The sequence below is a fragment of the Chlorocebus sabaeus genome, chromosome 10 (genome assembly GCF_047675955.1).
Source record: "Chlorocebus sabaeus isolate Y175 chromosome 10, mChlSab1.0.hap1, whole genome shotgun sequence".
Taxonomy (NCBI): Eukaryota; Metazoa; Chordata; class Mammalia; order Primates; family Cercopithecidae; genus Chlorocebus; species Chlorocebus sabaeus.
Window position 1 is genome coordinate 121348828 of NC_132913.1, and position 20894 is coordinate 121369721.

The 20894-nt window shown below is 50.8% G+C and overlaps 2 protein-coding genes across 3 annotated transcripts in view; one reads left to right on the forward strand and one right to left on the reverse strand.

Annotated features, from left to right (window-relative positions):
* MROH2A (maestro heat like repeat family member 2A) overlaps positions 1–20894 on the forward strand; it is a 65078-nt gene that overhangs the window by 42319 nt on the left and 1865 nt on the right. The window contains exons 24-39 of one of the 2 annotated variants that reach the window (XM_007966716.3): positions 703–782; positions 2468–2576; positions 3384–3479; positions 6189–6293; positions 7459–7582; positions 8103–8221; positions 8774–8926; positions 9354–9508; positions 11470–11629; positions 11709–11902; positions 12223–12360; positions 12897–13011; positions 18027–18176; positions 18287–18469; positions 19014–19169; positions 20742–20873. In XM_007966716.3, the coding sequence (XP_007964907.3) occupies positions 703–782; positions 2468–2576; positions 3384–3479; positions 6189–6293; positions 7459–7582; positions 8103–8221; positions 8774–8926; positions 9354–9508; positions 11470–11629; positions 11709–11902; positions 12223–12360; positions 12897–13011; positions 18027–18176; positions 18287–18469; positions 19014–19169; positions 20742–20873 (2169 nt within the window). The remainder of the gene's footprint in view (positions 1–702; positions 783–2467; positions 2577–3383; positions 3480–6188; positions 6294–7458; positions 7583–8102; positions 8222–8773; positions 8927–9353; positions 9509–11469; positions 11630–11708; positions 11903–12222; positions 12361–12896; positions 13012–18026; positions 18177–18286; positions 18470–19013; positions 19170–20741; positions 20874–20894) is intronic. The other variant, XM_073020146.1, reaches the window with a different exon arrangement.
* HJURP (Holliday junction recognition protein) overlaps positions 17714–20894 on the reverse strand; it is a 32103-nt gene continuing 28922 nt past the window's right edge. Inside the window, exon 10 of the mRNA XM_073020147.1 lies at positions 17714–17732. The gene's annotated coding sequence lies outside the window, so the exon portion shown is untranslated. The remainder of the gene's footprint in view (positions 17733–20894) is intronic.

The following is a 20894-nucleotide window of genomic DNA, read 5'->3' on the forward strand; positions in this document are numbered from 1 at the left end:
TCAGGCCTGATAGACAGAGATTCCCTGGGCCGGCTTAGCTGTAGCTTCCCCGTGTCTCCGTGGGAGGGCCTTAGGGGCAGGGATCTGCTGGAAGCAGGACTTAGAGTGAAGCCCTGAAGGATGCACAGAAGGATGTAAGACAAAGAACATGTCCACTGTCCAAAGGCTGATGGAGCCTGTGGGGCCGCCAACGTCCTTCGTCCCCAGGCCTCCTCATTCATGTCATTGCCAATGCCTTGGCCCCTCAAAGCTGCTTGGGTTGTGCTGGAAGTGGCCCTTGAGGGACATGAGATTGGGTGGAACAGAAGGCAGTGAGGAGGAAATGGGATTTATTTGGCTCTCACTGGCCAGGAGCTTTGGACCTGTACTTTCATGCTAGCCTGGAGCAGTCCTGTAAAATGAGTCTCCAGGTCCAGGTTTTACAGAGAAGGGAACTTGGGCTCAGGCAGAGGAAGTGCTGGCCCAGGGGCACACAGCAAGTGGATGAGCAACCCGAGCTGGGAGCCCAGGACCACTTTGGGCCGTACTCCTACTCTGCTGCCTCCCCTAAGATGCCAAAAGCCAAATGGCCCTAAAAAGAACGAAAGAGATGTGGGATGTTAGATGCTTTGGGAAGTGCCAGGTCTTTCTCGTGCTGACACTGGCGAGTGCTGCCGCCATCATGGTCACCAAAACTTACCACCCCCTGCTTGTGTTGGGCAGGCGGTCATTGAGGCAGAACCGACTGACAACCTGGTTTCTCCAGTGCGAGCCTTGGCGATGGAGGCCCTCTCACACCTGAGGTGAGCTGGGCCCCCACCCGCACCCCATCCCAAGGGGTGGGGAAAAGTTCAACACCATTCCTTGGTGCTCCTTCAGGGGTTGTGCCTCCTCTTTCCTCTCCTGCCTCTGTAGCAGGGGTCTCAGTTGGTGGCTCCCCAGGGCAATGGGCCAGCCTAGAATATGGGGGTCAGCCTCAGTCACTCCTTTCTATAATTCTCAGCAGGATTTCAAGTTGGAGCAAGCCCACATGGGTGGGCTGCTCTTCCATTGATTGGGGATATTTTGAGCAAAATAACAGTGATAACACTGAAGAGCATTGCAGGCATCCTTCAAGATGAGTCAGGCTTAGTCAATGAGTTAAAGGGCTCAGTCAACTATTTGTTGATACCATTGGTACAAAATGATATAAACCCCAAGACTTGCCTTCCTGGAGATGCCAGTCCACTGGTGGGGAGGGGGAAAGGGGAAGAAGTTATGGATTTATCAAATTAGTATTTAAAGAGGTTGGCTCATCTCTAAGAATACCTCCTCTATAGGGGAAGATTCATTACTTAGGCTCACAGCAGAACTATCTGATGCTTTAAGCTGCATCAAACAGGCAGATTTTAAAATAAATGTCATGAGCATCAACTAAGCACAATTATATGCTGAGTACTGAAGGGACACAGATACATAAGACCTAGTCCAGCCTTTTAAGGACTTAGAGATAAGACAGACACATACAAACAGACTTATAGGTCAACGCCGACTAATAGGATCGTGTTTGCAGATAAACCCCCACACACACCAACAAAAAATATCTGAGCACAAAAAAAGGGGCTAGTAACAAAATGCAGCTCAGTTTATACAAAAGGAGCTATCAAAAGGCTTGGTGCAGAGTTGGCATTTGGTTTTTGACCTGGGCTTAGGCAGAATGACTGGACTTGGGGCTTCCTAGGACAGTGCAATACAAGACACTTTGGAGGAACAGGAGTTTAAAGTAGGATGGTGGCTCTCAACTCTGGGGGCACAATAGAACTCATGGGGAACTTTTAACAGTATGGATATCCAGGTCCCACTCCAGATCCTGAGGCTTGGACATGGTCCCTGGGGGTCCTTAAAAATCCTCGAGGTGTCTTTAATATGCATAAAAGCTTGAGAATTATTGATGAAGGGGCTAGAAGGAGAATGAGCTAGCATGCACCAATCGCTAGCAACTACCTCTGGAGGGTTTATTAAAACACAGATGGCTGCAGTCCACCCCCAGAATTTTTGATTCAGCAGGTCTTGGTTGGGGCCATAGAATTTGTGTTTCTCATAAACTCCAAGATGAAGCTGCTGCTGCCACGGTGGTGGTGGTCCAAGCATTACATGTGAAAGCACCTGGACAAGCACCAGCCTGGGAGGTCAGATTCCATGGTTGTAGTTGGCAAGGAGCAATGGAATGTTTCTGAGCAGATTAATAGGTTCAGAGTAGGCAACAGCAGATAGGAGAGATGGCCTTGAACCCCTGCATCTCCCCTTCAATCACAGGCAAGAGTCACTGGACACTGGTTACTGGTCAGAGCCAGGGCCCCTGGGGAGGGATGCTTGCCAGAGCCTCCAAGTGGAGAAGTCGGCCTCTTCCTCTTCTACGACATGTTTCTGTGTCCAGATTGGGCAGTGGGGCAGCAGAAGCTCAACTCCCCAGTGACTGTTCCTCTCTTGTCACTGCTTCTTTCCCCAGCAAACTGAAGCCTTTCTACTCTACAGAAGAAAGCAGTGAGCTAATGGATATCAGCATACATTCTGTAATTTCTCTCCAACTCCCAGGAGAGGACAATGAGTCCATTAAGGTAGGTCCCTCTGGGATGCCTCATTTGCTGGGTCAGGACCTGGAAGTTAACATTAACATGGGCTATGCTGAGAGTTCACCTTCCTGAACCACGCTACACTCTGCTGAGTGTTTAGAGGCAGCACAGTGTAGCGAGCTCTGTCAACAAATGGAAGGTAATGCTAGCTGTTGAAACAGATAAACCCTGAAATCTTAGTGGATTAACAACATAAAAGTTTATTTATTACCCAAGTCAAGTCAAGCCCAATTGTCAATGGGATGGATGCTGCTTGTGCAATTATTTAGGAACCCAGGCTGGCGGAGACCTCCTGCCTATCCTCAGGGCATTAATCCCAAGGTCCCAATCAATGGGTATTGATACCCAGCCTAGAGAGAAGGAAGAGAAAGTCTAGGGAAGGCTTGAGAGCCATTTTGCTCTCCTTCTGTTGGCTGAAACACAGTCACATGGCTCCACCCATGCAAGGAGTCCTGGGAAATGTAGTCCCTGACGGGATGGCTGTTTCCCTGACAACACTGTGGAAAAGGAGAAGGAATCTTTTGTGGACAGGTAGCCATCCCTGCCTCAAGGGACTGGCCCTGGATGAAGAATCAGAACTGGGCCCCAGGAGTTCAGTATCCTGCTTTGTAAAGTGAATTCCTCTTAAATGGTTGTCTTGTACTTCACTAGAGAAAATGAGTGTCAAGAGCTCAGACTGAGCAGAAGTTAGTGAATGACTGCCAGACGCCTCCCTGGCATGGACTCCCTGCAGGGAGGGGGGTTGTGGGTGCCGCTCATTGCCGCCTATCTCTCTCTCCCTCTTGGCTGTAGACCCTGTATGCAAATGCCCTGAGCTCCCTGGAGCGGCTGATGGAGAGCCTCCTGCAGAGGCAGCTGGACCCCAGGGGGCTGCAGGAGATGGTGCAGGTGAGTTGCCTGGCAGCAGGCCAGAGCCAGGGATAGGCACTCCTCCCCAGCAGCTGGCCTGAGGGCCAGACTGTGGGGAACAGGGGAGTGCATGAAACATTGTTTTAATGATTTCATCTTTATAAAATTCCAGATTTGCTAAAAATTTGCAAGGATAGTGCAAAGATGCACTTCATGCAGATTCACGGTTTCTTTTTTTTTTTTTTTGAGACGGAGTCTCGCTCTGTTGCCCAGGCTGGAGTGCAGTGGCGCGATCTCGGCTCACTGCAAGCTCCGCCTCCCGGGTTCACGCCATTCTCCTGCCTCAGCCTCCCGAGTAGCTGGGACTACAGGCGTCTGCCACCTCGCCCGGCTAGTTTTTTGTATTTTTAGTAGAGACGGGGTTTCACCGTGTTAGCCAGGATGGTCTCGATCTCCTGACCTCGTGATCCGCCCGTCTCGGCCTCCCAAAGTGCTGGGATTACAGGCGTGAGCCACCGCGCCCGGCCTGATTCACAGTTCTTAATACTTTGTCACATTTTCTTTCTCAGTTTTCTTCTGTCTCCTTCCACATACACATACATCTTTTGAACCATGGATAGCTGCAGACATCCAAAGTAACAGTACTGTCTTATCTAACAACAGTGCCATGATCAAATTCAAGACACTTAATGCTGACACAATACATGTATTAAAACTGATGGCCCATATTCAAATTTCACGAACTGTCCCAATAATGTCCTTTAGAGTTGTTTTCTCCTTGATCCAGGATCCAGTCCAGATTAGGCACTGCATCTACCCGTCAGGTCTCTTTGTTCTCCTTTCACCTGGAACAGCTTCACAGTCCTTCTTTGTCTTTCATAACCTTGGCACTTTTGAAGGGTACTGGTTAGGTTTTTAAAAATTGGGTTGTTTGCTTTCTTTTTATGGAATCTTTTACAGGTTTTAAAGATTCTGGATACAACCCAACAGATACGCGATTTGCAGATATTTTCTCCTAGCCTGTGGCCTTTTTATTGATTTCTCAATTTTTTTTTTGTTTGTTTTTTTGAGATGGAGTCTTGCTCTGTTGCCCAGGCTGGAGCGCAGTGGTGCGATCTTGGCTCACTACAAGTTCTACCTCCCAGGTTCACGCCATTCTCCTGCCTCAGCCTCCTGAGTAGCTGGGACTACAGGCACCGGCCACCAAGCCTGGCTAATTTTTTTGTATTTTTTAGCAGAGATGGGGTTTCACTGTGTTAGCCAGGATGGTCTCGAACTCCTGACCTCGTGATCCACCCACCTCAGCCTCCCAAAGTGCTGGGATTACAGGCGTGAGCCACCACGCCCAGCCAATTTCCCAGTATCTTTTAATGAGCAGAAGTTTTTAGTTTTGACGAAGTCTAATTTATTTATCTTTTTTCTTTTATGGATCATCATGCTTTTGGTGTCAAATCTAAGAAATCTTCCAAAGATTTTCTCCTATGTTTTCTTCCAGAAGTTTTGTATTTTCAGGTTTTATGATTAGGTCTATGATATATTTTGAGTTAATTTTTGTATGGTCTGAGATACAGGTCAAAGTTTATTTTAATTTTTTGCCCATGGATAGCCAACTCTTTTAGCACACTTTGTTGAAAGGACTGCCCTTTATCCTTTGAATTACCTGTGCACCTTTGTTGAAAATCAAGGGCTCTGTATATGTGGGTCTATTTCTGGACATTTATTTGGCTTTATCAATGTGTTTGTCTATGGTACACCAATACCACACTGTCTTGATTACTGTAATATTATAACAAGCCTTAAAATCTGGATCAGATAGTGTAAGTCCTTAGATTTTGCTTTCTTTTTGATGCATCTCACAGGTTTTGATACATTGTGTTTTAATTTTATTTCAGTTCAAAACATTTTAAATTTCCCTTATGATTTCTTCTTTGACCTGCAAGTTATTTAGAAATTTTCAAATATTTGGGGGTTTCCCAGAATCTTTTTGGTTTGGATTCCTAATTTAACTGCATTGTTGTCTGATGGCATACTTAAATCCCATATTTTAAATCCTTTTAAATTGACTGAGATTTATTTTGTTGCCCAGATACCATCTATCTTGGTAAATATTTGGTGTGTATTTGAAAAATATTCTGCTGTTGTTAAGTGTAGTGTTTCAAAATGTCTTTTAGGCCAAGTTGGTTAGTAGTATTTTTCAGGTTTTCTATCTCTGTCTTTTTGTTCTATCAATTATTGAGAAAGAGGCACTGAAATTTCTGACTAACAGTGTGAACTTGTTTATTTCCCCTTTTGGTTCTTTCATTTTTTGCTTCATGTATTATTTAGCTATGTTATTAGGTGCATAAACATTTAGGATTGTTATGTCTGGTTGATGAATCGACCCTTATTGTGATGACTTGACCCTGTTTATCTATGGTATTGTGATTTGCTCTACAATGAACTTTTCTGTCAGAATGGCCTCTGGAGTCATCTGGAGTGCATGGTGGGCTGTGCTCCTGGCCCTTCATTATAGGCAGACATTTGGAGCCAGGCCAAATGCAACAGCCAAGCACCATCCTGATGAGAATGCTGGGGATGCTCTTTGCCTGCCTACAGCCTCATCTCCCTTCACAATGGGGCCTGTCTAGAACCACAAGGAAACACTGAAAGTCAATCTGAGTGGAAGGGTGAGGTGGGCAAAAGCTGGCCAGGAAAGGGCTGGCCCCAGGATTTTAACACCCACTTTGGTGTTCTGGGCTCTACCCATAGCTCCTGGAAAAGTGGATCTTGTCGGAGAAAGAATGGGAGCGGGAAAAGGCCATGAACCTCCATCTCTATCTCATGCGGATCTATGTCCATAGCACTGCTGTCTGCGTGAGTCCAGGAATCCCCAACCCCCAGCCTGCTGCTCCGACATGCACACAAAAATTCCTATCTCTATCTGGAAGATGAGGGAACACTAATGAAATCAATTAATGATTTCATTAATTGAAATAGTGTTTAATTTCATGAAAACACTAATGTCCCCAGAGGGTCCCTTGGGCGAGGCTGTGATGACCTAGCACCCTGGGCTGGGTCAGGGCGGGAAAGGGTGGGATTGTGGTTGGCAGAGCTCCAGGATTTGTGGGTCCTGTGGCTTATGTAGTGGTGAGAGCCCTTTTTAAGCAAAAAGATACATACTTATGAACCACATTGGTTAGGAAAGTGAATATTTACTTTGAGAAAATCAAGCGCTGCTAAATCATAAATTTTGCAAAGCTTGACAAGTACCGCAACCCTTACAACGTCTAGAACGATGTAGTGTTTACTGATTGACCATCTGACGCAGCCTGATGAGACTTAATTTTCTACATTTTTTGGCTCCATGCTGTTTGACTATCTTGTCCTCAGGATGGCTGTGGCAGGAAGACCATGGAGTCAGGGTCTGGGGTGCAGGGATGGGTGTCTGGTCTTGGGAGGTGCAGGGAGAGAAGTGGGCTGGGCAGGACCCTGGTCCTGGGCACCTGGATGGAGGTGGGGATGAAGGCTCAGCAAAATGAGGCAGGGGCCAAGACCAACACTCAGCAACATGTGAGGCCAGAGGCTGTGTGGAGTGCTTCACCTGGGCTCTCATGACATTCCCTGCAAGAGGAGGTGCCACCATCATCTCCACTGTGCAGACAGGAAACATGAGACCGAGAGGAAGAGTACCCTGCCTAGGCCGCTCAGTTAGTGAGCAGGAAGCTCTGATTTGATCCCCAGGGTTTGTTACAGGAACAACTGGGCCCAAGTTCAGAGCTGTGAACTGAGTAGAGCTGAGTCGGAGGGAATCCTGAGCCAGGGCGCACAGATCCAGGCTGCTCAGCCTCCAGGGACCCAGCTGTGGGCAGGGGAGGCTGGTGCTTGGGCAGGGGACAGGCAGTGGCACCCTCCCCTTCCCCAAATGGATGTTTTCAGAGCAGGGTTTGCCCTCTCAAGTCGCCCTTTACGCTGCCCCTGGGCAACAACAGGTGTGCATGAGAGCACAGAGGTGTAAGCCCCGTGGTCTCCTGTCCCTCAGATCCCCCTAAAGATGGGGCAGTTTGGCACAATGGTCGGACTCATCGCCCCGTGTACCTGTGATGCCCATCAAAGAACCCGCGTGGCCTCAATGAATGTCCTGTCCAGCCTGCTAGATCTTCACGGTATGAGAGGGCAGGACATGAGGACCGGCCCCTCTGGGAGGGAGAGAGGGCTGACTCCAGGAGTGTGCACTGTGGCCAGCCCTGGAGGGAAGCGTGGCCTCTGTGCAGGCAGGCATGGAAACAAAGGTGACCATCAGAGGGAGCAGTGAGGGGAGAGTTCACCAACAGGCTGTGGAAGCTTCCAGAAGGAGAGGTTCATTAGCCCAGATTGACCCCGGAGGGCAAGTGCTGGGGCACTGAGGGCCTGGCTGGGAGAAAGTCAGTTCCCAGATGCCAAGCATGTGACAGAGCTGGCTAGAGCTGAGTTCATGGGAGAGCAGGCCTCTGAGCAGGGTGGAGCGGTGGTGCGCGCAGAGGCCGCCACAGAGAAGGACCAGTGAGAGCAAAGGTCAGAACTCCTGGGATGTTCATATGCTGGAGGGTGATCAGGCCTGCAAAGCCAGGACAGGAGGTAGCCACAAAGTGAGGTGGCCAGGCCCTTTGTCCCTGCTGGTCATTTCTGAAGTTGTATTCCCAACAGCAAGCCAGACCTGCTCCTTGTGGGGCCTTTCCAAGGAGAAGGAGCTTGAGAAATGTAAGGGGGACCTCCAGAGCACAGACGTGGAGAAGATCTTCTGTGCATCCTCCAGAATCGCCAAGGTGACAGCCGGGGAGCCTGCCTGGGCTGCCAGGCTGGTCTCGTGGCCCTTGGCCATCTCTCAGGGAGGGGGGCCTTCCCAGGCTAGCCGCACAGCCCAAGTTCTCTGGAGTCTCGGCTTCCACGGCTTTTGGCCCAACTCCTGCCCTCTGTGTTGAAAGGGCCTACAGTATGTCAGGTCCCTACTGTGTCTCTGGCACACAGTAGGTGCTTAATCTGCTTTGCTGTCTTCTCCCTGTCTCTGTGATGTGCCACACTGGGTGTGGAAAGGGCCATGGGAATGATCTGGATGGGCCCTGCACGTGGTGTGGGCACGTGGGCAGGCTCATGGCACAGTGATGAATGGAAGTGCCTAGAGAGCCACCCAAACAGGGGCTGGGGACTTCAGGAGACCAGGCCCCTTCTGGCTCAGCCCAGGAGAGGAGGCCATGGCCATGGTCTGAGAGAGGATGGGAGCCTGGGGTGGGGCCATGGGGTGGGACAGGAGGAGGAGGGAGTGTCAGCAGTCATGGAGTGGCAGGGGAGGGCAGGGGAGTCACCTGCTCTGCTCCTAGGTGGTCTGCACGGAGTTTAATTGCGATGAGGTGGTCTCGCTCATCCAGAAGCTCTGCGAGAACATTGGGGCCATGGACCTGCAGCACGACAAGGCCTCTGTCACCTGGATAGGCTCCTTCCTCCAGATGCGGGCCAAGGAGCTGGAGGACAAGGTGGCAGAGCCGCGGCAGGGCCAGCAGAGAGTGGGGCTGGGGCTGCCTGGTGTGCCCAGATGAGAGGGAAGGATGAGGGCCTCACCAGCACTTGCTAATGCCTCCCCCAACCCCTGGCTGCTAAAGAGGAGGAGGAAACAGTTCTAGAACCAGAAAGAAGCGTGTTGAAGGTAGCCTCGTTAGTTAAGTGCATGCTGACCTGGAGGTCAAGGCTCTGCTCCCCAGAGCACACCACCTCCTGCACTGAAAGCCTGTGAAAATGAGTTTGAGGCAGAGACCAGAGGATGCACTAGAGAAGGTGCTGGGTGTTTAACCTGCCCATTGTCCAAATGGGCCAGAGTCCTTGGAGCAGAGGCATGTCATGGGGTTAGTGCAGGAGGCCATGGGGGCCTGGGCTGCCCCCTGGTGATGCCCCGCCCCTACCTAGGTGGCTGAGATCCTGAGCGCCATCCTGGTGCACCTGCCGGTGGTGGACCACCCAGAGGTGCGGCGCCTTCTCATTGAAGGCATCCTGCTGCTGGCGCACCATCACCAGGAGACCATCCTCACGTCGCTCCTGAGGCAGCCCCTGCCCATGGAGAGGTAAGTGTCCTGGAGGAGGCGGCCCCGGCCTCCTGTGCCAGTTGGACCATGCCCTACTTGCCACCCTGATGTGTCCCAGAAGCCTGGAGCCTCAGGCAGTACCTTGCCCCGCCCTGAAGGAGGTCGAAGCCCTCTACCTGTACCTCCTGCAGGAGGTACCAGCCTCCCATGAGCCACTGACAGAGCCCAGGCTTGTAGAACGTCACCACATGGAGCTGGAATCTGGACCCATAGCTCCCCACATGCCTGGGGCAGTGTCTGTGGAGTTCATTCTCTCCCAGAGCAGCTCTTTCCTTCCCTGCAAACAGAGCTCCGGCAGATCGGCTGCAGGATGTGGCTCCACGGCCTGAGCAAGCCCTGGAGAGATTCCAGGCTGTCCCGATTTCTTTCAAAATGTGTCCTAAGAGGGGAAGCAACTTGTCCCAGTCTCCAAGGGGAGAATGGCCCAACCTCCAGCCCCGGAGGTGGCCATAAGTGATGCAGAGCGACCCCGTCTATTGGCGTTTCTCTGCAAACAGCACAAAGCTCCTGTGTGTGCTACAGCATGATGGCACAGGCAGCTGGGCATGGTCTTCCCCACACATGGGGAGTCCGTTTGGGGTGGTACCAGAATTCAGCTGAGAGGAGCCAGAAAGAGCTAGGTAGTCATCCCCAGAGCAGTGGAGCCTGTGCTGGTGCAGGGAGGTGAGGAGATGTCAGGCTAAGTAAGAGGCCTGGAACAGAGAAAAGAGTTTTAGAAACAGGCCCTGGCTCCAGAGCCACAAGGGCTGACCTGCCCGAAATGCAGGCATGACTCCACCATGGAGCTGCTTCTCATAAGGGCCGCCCTGCTGTGGGTCCAGCTGGGAGGGTGGTGCAGGTTTCGCGATTTAATGAGGCTCAGTGGCTCATGGGGCAGTGCTGGGTGGGGGCAAGGGGGATGTGCAGTGCAGCCCTGGGTGAGGCTGGCATGCTTGGTGGCCACGTCACACTGACTTTCACTTAGTTTGCCAAAATCTGTATTGGTTTACTATTGCTGCATAACAAATTACCACCCACTTAGAAGCTTCGAACAACACCCACGTATTAGCTCACAATTTCCATGGCTCAGGAGTCAAGGCATGGGTTAGCTGGGCTTTCTGTTCAGGGTCTCGCAAGCCTGTGATGAGGGTGTCAGCTGGGCTGCGTTCCACAGCCTGGGGTGGTTTTCCAGGATTGTGTCATTGTTGGTAGTTGTTTGTTGCCAATTGTAAGACTGAACATCTCCCCTCAGACCCAAACTCACCTGCTCTTGTGCATTTGGTTTTGTGGGTTCCAGTACTCAGTTTACACATCTCTTTGTTCAACTTAACCTTGTTAAATTCTATTTAGACTTGTTACACTCGCATTAGCCTTTTAGAACCTCCCAGATGCCCCACTCTCTGTGCCTCTCTACCTATCCTGGGAGCCTTCCCTTCTCTGCAGGGCCATGGGCTTGGACTTGGAAACCAGGAAGGCCCTTTTCTAGCTGTAGTTTGGCAGGTGGCCTGACTGCTGCAAGCCTCACTTCCCTCTTCTGTGGAATATGGAGATAAAAATACCTTCCTCAAAGATGTGTTGGGAGGGTTAGGTGACACAATATCAGAAAGCTACCGACAACCAAACCTGATGCAAACTGGGCACTAGGAGGTATTGTTGGACATGCCCGTACAGTCATCAAGCAGGTGGGGGTCTCTATGGCCACCTAGCAGTGGAGCTGGGCTTCTGTGGGAGCCATGGCGTTCCCAAAGGTACCGCGAGCCCATGCAGAGAAAGGGGGCTGAGTGTACCGTCAGGGGCCTGGGTTCTAAGCACGCAAATTTTGGTGGCTCCCTCCACCTCCTGAGATTCAGTGCCCAGAGTCCAGCCCCTACTTAGGGGGCTGCCAAGAGGTTGAAAGGGATTCTTACCTGCCAGGGCACATGCCAGGAAACTCACAGTCCTTGTGCCCTAACTTTGGTTAGCCACCTGGCAGAGGTGTGGCTGGCAGTGTCGGAGAACGTGCCCTTCGCCCGGACCATGCTCCACAGCCTGATGGGCCGGCTGCAATCAAGGCTCAGCCCCAGAGTCAGTGCCACCTCCAAGGCTGACATCTGGCGCCTGGCTGCGGTGGACCCCCTGATGGTGAGTTGCAGGCACAGGCCCCAAGGCTCCTCAGGGGTCTCTGGGTAGTAGCCCCATGCCCTGGACCTTCTCTCTGCAGACCCTGTGCACCATCCACCTTCTCATTCAGAAGCTGGATGAGAATGACAAGCTCCCGGACTTCCTCCCTGACCTCACCTACACCCTCCTGCTGCAGCTTGGCAGCAGCCACCGACCAGAGGCTGCCCCGCCGGTCCTGAAGATGTGGAAGCTGGTCCACACCGCTCCTCTGCCCGAGGAGATGAACCTGCAAAGGTGCTCTCGAGGGTGGTGGGTGCAAGGCAGCAGGCCTGGGCTGGGTGTAGCCACGGGCTGCCCCTTAGTTGCCAGTGGACTCCACTGAGGGGCCCTCTGTCTCTTCCTGGTGGAAGCTGATCTTACTCAAGATGCCGTTCTCATGTGTGTCACGCACAGTGTGGTTTTCAGAGCTTGCAGACCCACTCCCTCCCTGGACCTTTCCCTCAGCCCCTTGGGCTGGGCCTGGCAGGCCCTGGGTCCCCACTTCAGATTGCAGCAGCCTCCCCAGACCGTGCGCTCCCCAGGGCAGTGCATCACAAGCTCCCACCTCCCTCCAGGGTCACTATCAAGTCCATGCAGCTCTTGTTCAAGAGAGTCAAGAGCCAGCACCTGGCACGTGCCCTGGATGAGCAGGCGGTGTGGGACCTCCTGCAGGACGGCGGGACATTCCTGGAGGGTGTGAGCCTGTTGGCCAGGTGGGCTCTGGCTCCCACAGGGTGGCAGGGGGACCTGCAGAGGCACCTCCTTGCTGGATGGAAGGGCTTCTTGTGAGGACATGGTCCGGTCATGGCTGAATGCCTTCTTTCTGGGGGAACTGCCATGCCAACCTGGGACTCTAGGATGGCAGTGGTGTGCAAGACAATGAGAACCTTTTATTCAAACGTTTCCTGCTCAGAGCAGATATGAGGGCAGAGAGAGGAGGGGCTTGTCCCCCGGGCCACACAGGGTCTGGAGCAGGCCAGGGATGGGAGTTACTTCCAGGGTCCTAGTCACTCCGGAGCTGCCCTCACTCTAGTCCCCTTTGTAAAAAGGAGATAGACATTGACTGATTCACTGACAACCTCAACTAAGCTCCAGGAAAAGGAGGGAGACGCCCAGAGATGTTAGGACATCTGTCCAGGGTTATCCTGCCAGCAGGGTCCAGGCACTGGTGCGGCCCCGGCTAGCTCTCGGCAAACGTCAGGCAGGGGTGGGGCCGCCTCCATGACCTGGCACCGTCTCTCCTCTGCAGGCTGTGCATGCAGCACGTGGAGGGCCACAGGCAGAGGCTGGCCGAGCTGGTGCTCAGGGGCATGGATTCAGAAGTCCTGAGCTGCCGCATCAGCAGCACGGCGGTCTGCGTGGAAGTGAGGCACCGGGTGTGGGTGGGGTGCAAGCGGAGGGGATGGGGTCCCTGGATTCTTCTGGGGATGGCTCGTCTCCAAGGCATAGGAGTGTGGGGGACACGCGAGCACCCCTCCTCTGAGTGCTTATTCTCTCACCTGCTCCTTCATTCATTCATCACATGAGTAGTGCAGGGCAGGCCCTGCTGCAAAGACAGGCTGAGCCCTACAGCATTGTAGCTAACTGATGTGTGACCAGGCAAGTACAACGACTCAGGGGACCCAGGGAGGGCACCTGGGTTCTCGCTGGGGCAGGCTTCCTGCAGGAGGGCTCAGAGAGGCCAAGGGGCTTTGCAAGGCAGGAAGGTAGGGCCCAGCGACCCTATCTCAGAGCCAGTGTTGGAGCATCCTGAGGGCAATGATGCCCAATGCACGCTAGGAACCAACCACAGCCCAGGCCAGAGGCCAGCCAGCATTTTCTGTAAAGGACTGCATAGTAAATTTTTGGCTTTGTGGCCAACTCGGCTGTAGCAGGAAAACAGCCACAGCCAATACATCGACCAGTGGGCATGATGGTGTCAACAAAACCTTATTGATGGACACTGGAATTTAAACTTCATGGTAATTTCATGTGCCATAAAATTTTCTTTTCTACATTTCTTTTCCCCAACACTTAAAAATGGGAAAATGAGTTTCGGTAGTGGGCTGTACAAAAACTCCTGGAAGTACAAGACCAGTTTTGGGAGGCATTCACCAAACTTTTATAGGTTCTTCAGGCCCCTCCCTGTGTTCAGGCCTCTGAAAATCTTCAAAATGAGGATGGGAAGGAGAAGCGCTCCCTCGTTGTGTCACCCAGGACCTGGCCTTCGATGTGTCTGAGTTTAGAATTTTCAGTGGCTAGAAGCCACACGCGGCCAAGTCCAGGTGCTGGAATCCGAGGGCCTGGTTAAGAGTCTCTGCTCAGTTGCTGATTGACTGGCGATGAAGTTACTTAGCATCTCTGAGCTTTAAGCTCTCCATCTGCCAAATGGGGAAAGCAGTGCCTTCTTCTCAGGGCTTTGGTGAGAGCTAAATGAGATAGACCATGTACACATTGCTTGCTTGGGAGGTAAGAGCTCATTAAATGCTAGTTAATTATGGCTGTTTAAAAATTAGGTTCAGCTTTTTTGGTTCCATATGCATTTTAAAATAATTTTTTTTTCTAATTCTGTGAAGAATGTCAATGGTAGTTTAATGGGAATAGCATTGAATCTATACATTACTTTGGGCAGTATGGTCATTTTCATGATACCGATTCTTCCTATCCATGAGCATGGAATATTTTTCCATTTGTTTGTGGCCTCTCTGGTTTCTTTGAGCAGAGGTTTGTAGTTTTCCTTGAAGAGGAGGCCCCTCACTTCCCTTGTTAACTGTATTCCTAGGTATTTTATTCTCTTTGTAGCAATTGTGAATGGGAGTTCACTCATGAGTTGGCTGGCTGCTTGCCTGTTGTTAGTGTACAGGAATGCTTGTGACTTCTGCAGATTGATTTTGTATCCTGAGGCTTTGTTGAAGTTGTTTATCAGCTTAAGAAGTTTCTGGGCTGAGACAATGGGGCTTTCTAGATATAAGATCATGTCATCTGCAAACAAAGACATTTTTACTTCCTCCCTTCCTATTTGAATACCCTTTATTTCTTTCTCTCGCCTGATTGCCCTGGCCAGAACTTCCAATACTATGTTGAATAGGAGTGGTAAGAGAGGGCATCCTTGTCTTGTGCCGGTTTTCAAGGGGAATGCTTCCAGCTTTTGCCCATTCAGTATGATATTGGCTGTGGGTTTGTCATAAATGGCTCTTACTATTTTGAGGTACTTCAATACCTAGTTTGTTGGGAGTTGTTAATATGAAGGGATGCTGAATTTTATTGAAGGCCTTTTCTGCGTCTATTGAGATAATCATGTGGTTTTATCTTTAGATCTGTTTATGTGATGAATTATGTTTATTGATTTGCATATGTTGAACCAGCCTTGCATCCCAGGAATGAAGCCGACTTGATCGTGGTGGATGAGCTTTTTTATATGCTGCTGGATTCAGTTTACCACTGTTTTATTGAGAATTTTTCCATCGATGTTCATAAGGGATATTGGCCTGAAGTTTTCTTGTTTTGTTGTATCTCTGTCTGGTTTTAGTATCAGGATGATGCTGGCCTCATAGAATGAGTTAGGGAGGAGGTGAAACCTTTTCAATGGTTTCAAATAGTTTCAGAAGAAATGGTATAAGCTCCTTTTTGTATTTCTTTTTTTTCTTTTTCTTTTTTTCTTTTTTTTTTTTTTTTTTGAGACAGAGTCTGGCTCTGTCACCAGGCTGGAGTGTAATGTGTGATCTTGGCTCACTGCAACCTCCCACCTACCAGGTTCAAGCAATACTCCTGCCTCAGCCTTTCGAGTAGCTGGGACTACAGGCGTGTGCCACCACGCCCAGCTAATTTTTGTATTTTTAGTAGAGATGGGATTTCACCATGTTGGCCAGGATGGTCACAATCTCTTGACCTTGTGATTCACCTGCCTCTGCCTCCCAAAGTGCTGGGATTACAGGTGTGAGCCACAGCGCCCAACCACCTCTTTGTATTTTTTGTAGAATTCAGCCTGTATAGCCAAGACAATCCTAAGAAAAAAGAACAAAGCTGGAGGCATCACCCTACTGGACTTCAAACTATACTATAAGGCTACAGTAATCAAAACAGCATGGTACTGGTACAAAAACAGACACACAGACCAGTGGAACAGAATAGAGAACTCAGAAATAAGATTGCACCTCTACAGCCATCTGATCTTGGACAAACCTGACAAAAATAAGTAGTGGGGAAAGGGTTCCCTATTCAATAAATAGTGCTGGGAGAAGTGGCTATCCATTTGCAGAAAATTGAAACTGGACCCCTTTCTCACACATTATTATACTCAAGATGGATTAAAGACTTAAATGTAAAACTCAAAACTATAAAAACCCTAGAAGAAAATCTAGGCAATACCATTCAGGACATGGGCATGGACAAACATTTCATGATGAAATCACCAAAAGCAATTGCAACAAAAGCAAAAATTGACAATTGGGATCTAATTAACGAGCTTCTACACAGCAAAAAAGACTATCATCAGAGTGAACAGGCAACCTACAGAATGGGAGAAAATCTTTGCAATTTATCCATTCAAAAAAGGTCTAATATCCAGAATCTACAAGGAACTCAAACAAATTTACAAGAAAAACAAACAATCCTATTAAAAAATGGGCAAAGGATATGAACAGACCCTTCTCAAAGAAGACATTCATGCAGCCAATAAACCTATGAAAAAAAAGCTAAATATCACTGATCATTGGGTAAATGCAAATCCAAACCACAATGAGATACCATATCATGCCAGTCAGAATGACCATTTATTAAAAAGTCAAGAAACAACAGATGTTGGCAAGGTTGCAGAGAAATAGGAATGCTTTTACTCTGTTGGTGGGAATGTAAATTAGTTCAACCATTGCGGAAGATGGTGTGGCAATTCCTCAAAGATCTGGAACCAGAAATACTGTTTGACCCAGCAATCCCATTACTGGGCATATACCCAAAGGAATATAAATCATTCTATTACAAAGATACATGCATGTGTATGTTCACTGCAGCACTATTTACAATAGCAAAGGCACGGAATCAACCCAAATGCCCATCAATGATACACTGGATAAAGAAAATGTGGCACATATACATCATGGAATACTATGCAGCCATAAAAAGGAATGAGATCATGTCCTTTGTAGGGACATGGATGAAGCTGGAAGCCATTATCCTCAGCAAACTAATGCAGGAACAGAAAACCAAACATCACATGTTCTAACTTATAAGTGGAAGCTGAACCATGAGATCACATGGACACAGGGAGGGGACCCACACACACTGAGGCCTGTTGGTGGTGGGGTGGGGGAAGAGAGAGTATTAGGAAAAATAGCTAATGCATGCTGGGCTTAATACCTCGGGGATGGGTTGATAGGTGCAGCAAACCACTATGACACACGTCTACCTATGTAACAAACTTGCACTTCCTGCACATGTACCCCAGAACTGAAAATAAAAATTAGAAAGAAAAAAAATTAGGTTCAGCTTTTGAGAAGCAAGCTATTTAAATTCTTCAAATTTGATAGGGATGGATTATAAATGATTTTTTTTTTTTTTTAATGCTTGCTAACAATAGTGTAGGGCTTTACTCTTTGGGAATTTTCCCAGAAGAGCATTTAAAATAGGTTGTGATAGTTGTAGTCACTGCTCTACCTGGCCCTGAATAGGTGCTCGGTATACGTTTAAATGAACTGAAGTGCTGTAGGAAGCTCCTGTGATTGCTGATGTTGGTGTCTGGGACAGAATGGAGGTGGACTGAGTGGGAGACAAAACATTTGGAAGCTTAGAGCAACTGCGCCTAATGGGGGCTTAAGGAACTGGATGTGGGAACAGTCAATAGACGCTCACTTCTCCTGTCCCTGGACTCAACAATTTGCTGTTTAGTTTTCTTTTCAGGCCTCTTTCAAACATACTCAGGTGCTTGCATGCACACACGCACACACGTGTACACACATGCATGCACACACATGCATACCAGTGAGGTTTTGGCACTTGGGGTACTAGGCCAATAGTAATTCTCCTGAAAGTGAAATTCATGTTTTTTGTGCATTTCTGTTCAGATGTGGGTGGGTGTGGCTCTTGCATTTGGCAGTGGCTGTTATGTTACCTGAAAAAAATAAATGACGAAATTATTTATATATATATATACACACACACACATACACACACATACGTAACACTTATCTAGCATTCCCCCCATATTTCCTTATTAAATCCCCACACAGATGCTGAGGCAGGTACTAGCATCACCCCCTTTTTATAGAGAAAAACAGAGGCTGTCAGAGCCCCTCCCCTCCTGTTCACAGAGCCACCAATCTGCATTACCTCTCCTCCCACGTCCCACTTGCTGCTGAGAAATGAGCCTGCCTTAGGGATAACTGCCAAATGTCCTCCCTTCCAGTTCATGAGCGACCCAGTTCTGTACCAGGAGAAGCTGCTGAAGCCAGCAGTGTTGCTGCTGGAGAAGGGTGCCGACCAGGAGGAGGACGAGGCCCTGCGGGTGCTGTCCCTGCGCGCCCTCGGCAACATGGCCCTGGGCGCCCCCAAGAAGGTACTGTGCCTGGCCCTGCGCCCAGGTCCCGGGAGCTGAGGGTGCAGGCCAGGTGCCCCGGTCAGCCTGGGAGGGAGGGTGCAGGCTGAGGGCTGCCCATGCCCCTCCAGGTGAAGCAGCACCGGAAGGTCTTGCTGGAGAAGTGCCTGGGCGCCCTGAGGGAGCCGGTGAGCACCAGTGTGACTGCCGAGGGCATGGAGGCCTTGACCAAGATCCTGGCTGAGCTCCGAGAAGGGGATGTGGGGTCCTCTTTCGACGCCATGTCTGAGCAGTGCAGAATCTTCTTTGACAATGTGAGTCCGATGAGAGCCTCCATGAGCTTGTTCAGTGAAGGAGTGGGCACTTCTCAGACCCTAAGGAACAGACAGGCCCTACAGCAGAAAGAGCGGAGGCTCCTGCTGGGTGCCAGTGTAGTGACTGGCTGATCACGGGATCTTGTAAAATAAAAGGTGTTCCAAGTTCCAGAGAGTCAGTGCTGTCAAGTGAGGGCTCCTGGGCCCCTGCAGCCCTGCTAGGAGGGAAGGGTGTCCCCCTTTTATTCCTTGCACCTACAAATACCCCCAGGGCACCTGCGTCATCCTGGGCCTCTGCTAGGCAAGGCCGTGCACTCAGATCCCACACAAGCCCTCACCCAGGGAAGAGGCGGGCACAAAGACCAGAGCAACGCCCAGCCCCTTGAGGGCTACGAGATCCCTGCTGAAGAAGAGACTCCACCCAGACGGAATGATCCAGAAGGCTCTGCAAGGGCCAAGGCATTGGGTGTTTCTTGGAGAATGGCTGGGGTTTCACTGGGCTTCCTGCTGCTTGCATATCAGCCCGTGTCCATCCCGGTTGCAGGAGAGCGAGCTGCTGCGTCTGAAAGCCTTCATCCTCTTTGGGGAGCTGGCAAGGGTGGTCGGGATGTCCAAGAAGCATTTCTTCAAAGGGGAGGTGAAGAAGGCCTGGATCCCCCTCATGCTGCACTCCCAGGACCCCTGCTCCAATGCAGCCCAAGTAAGACACACCCTGGGCTTTATGTCCCGGTCTGGGGCCCGCTGTCCCCCAAGGAAACAGGTTCTTGGGTCTGCTGGCTTGGTGAGCTGCAGGATTTTCTCCGCCTCAGTCGGTTTTCTCTGAGGCCACAGCCACTGCCCTCCATCCCTCACACAGGCTGAGGAGAGAGGCCATCCGAGATGACCTGCAAAGCCACCTCACTAAGCAGTCTCAGCCCGGTGTTGGGGGACGTGGCGTGGTGGCTGCCTATAGCCCTCCTCTGCCCAAACCCTTTCTTCTAGCAGATTCTGTAACTGGCAGGTCACTTTTGAGTATTAGGACTCAAAATACCCCAAAGTGGTCCTGTCCACTCCCTGCTCCCTGCGGGGCAGGTCCATGTTGGGATGGGAGCGGGCCTGGCTTCTCCCTCTCCACAGCCCAGCTCCTCTATTGCTTTGGGGCGGGAGGAGGGAGAGGGAGAGACAGATTTGTTAGTAAATGAGTCTTCTCATTGAGTTGCTGCCTCTTGGGCTAATCCTGGCTGGCTGGGGACCTCAGGCTCCTCACTCCCTGCATGGCCCACGACCTTGACTGCCCTCTTCTCTCCCTAGTCTCTTCCTACAGACTTAGGGGGTGGGGTCAGGAGGTGGGGAGGTGGCTGATTTGGGGAGGTTCTGCCCCCATCTAGTAAGCCTTGGGATGCAGCTGGCCCCACATGACAGAAACACAATGGCCATTTTCAGCAGATGCCTTGGACCCCAGCTCTGGGGTCACAGGACAAGTTCCCTCAATCCTGTCACTGTGAGGGCAGCAGTTTCCAGGTGGGGTGGAGCAGGTGGCCTGGGTGGCCCTGGTGGCCCTTACCGGCAGTGAGGGGTATTGAGATGCACGCTCCCTAGACCTGGGCTTTGCACTCACCACCCCAGCTTCCGGGCTCTGCCACATCCCTCTGCCACACCATCCCTGGCCACCCTGGGCACAAAGTGTCACTGCTCAGAGGCTCCTTTCCCTTGCCAGTCCTCACCACCCTCTGTCTTCAGCCCACACTGTTGTTCCATGTTTTATCGACAACTGTCCAGTGGGGTGGGAGGGCTTCAGGGAAAGAACCAGAGTGCACTCAGCAAGGGTGACCGAGAGTGAAGAAAGGGCTACCGAGGTGGAAGCATTTTGTCTTCCTGCCCTACCGTCTGCAGAAGCTGTGGCCAGCAGGATGGTCACAAGGCGGGAGCTGGTGAACTGGGCCTGGGAGGTGAGGACATGTGCCCAGTCTTGCCTGCTCAAGCCAGGCTCCCACCTCCGATCCCATGGAGGGCTGGGTCCTAGGCAGGGCTGCTGAGGGCACAAAGGTGCTGGCTGAGGAGTTGGGTGGGACTGCATCTGGCCCCAAGAGGCTTTTTATAAATGCACATGCAGCCATGTTCAAGCTGGCAGGGGCTCAAGTCCCAGGTGGCCTCCGAGAAGCCACCAGCCCCGCCTTTCTTTGGCTTGGTGAGGCTTTTCTGGAGCTGCCCTCTGGCTTCTTGCCAGCCTCACCCCTCCGGGGAACCACCCTGACCTGGCTGATGCCTCTGCTGCCGTCCTGTGTCCCTGCAGGCCTGTATGGCTACCATGTTTCAGTGTGTGCACTTCTGGGGCTGGAAGTCCCTGGAGCATCCCTCAGGGCCAAGTGACATCACTACTGATGACAAGATGACCGTTTTCCAGACAACCATGTGCTCCATCCTGGTGAGAAAGCCAAAGGGGAAA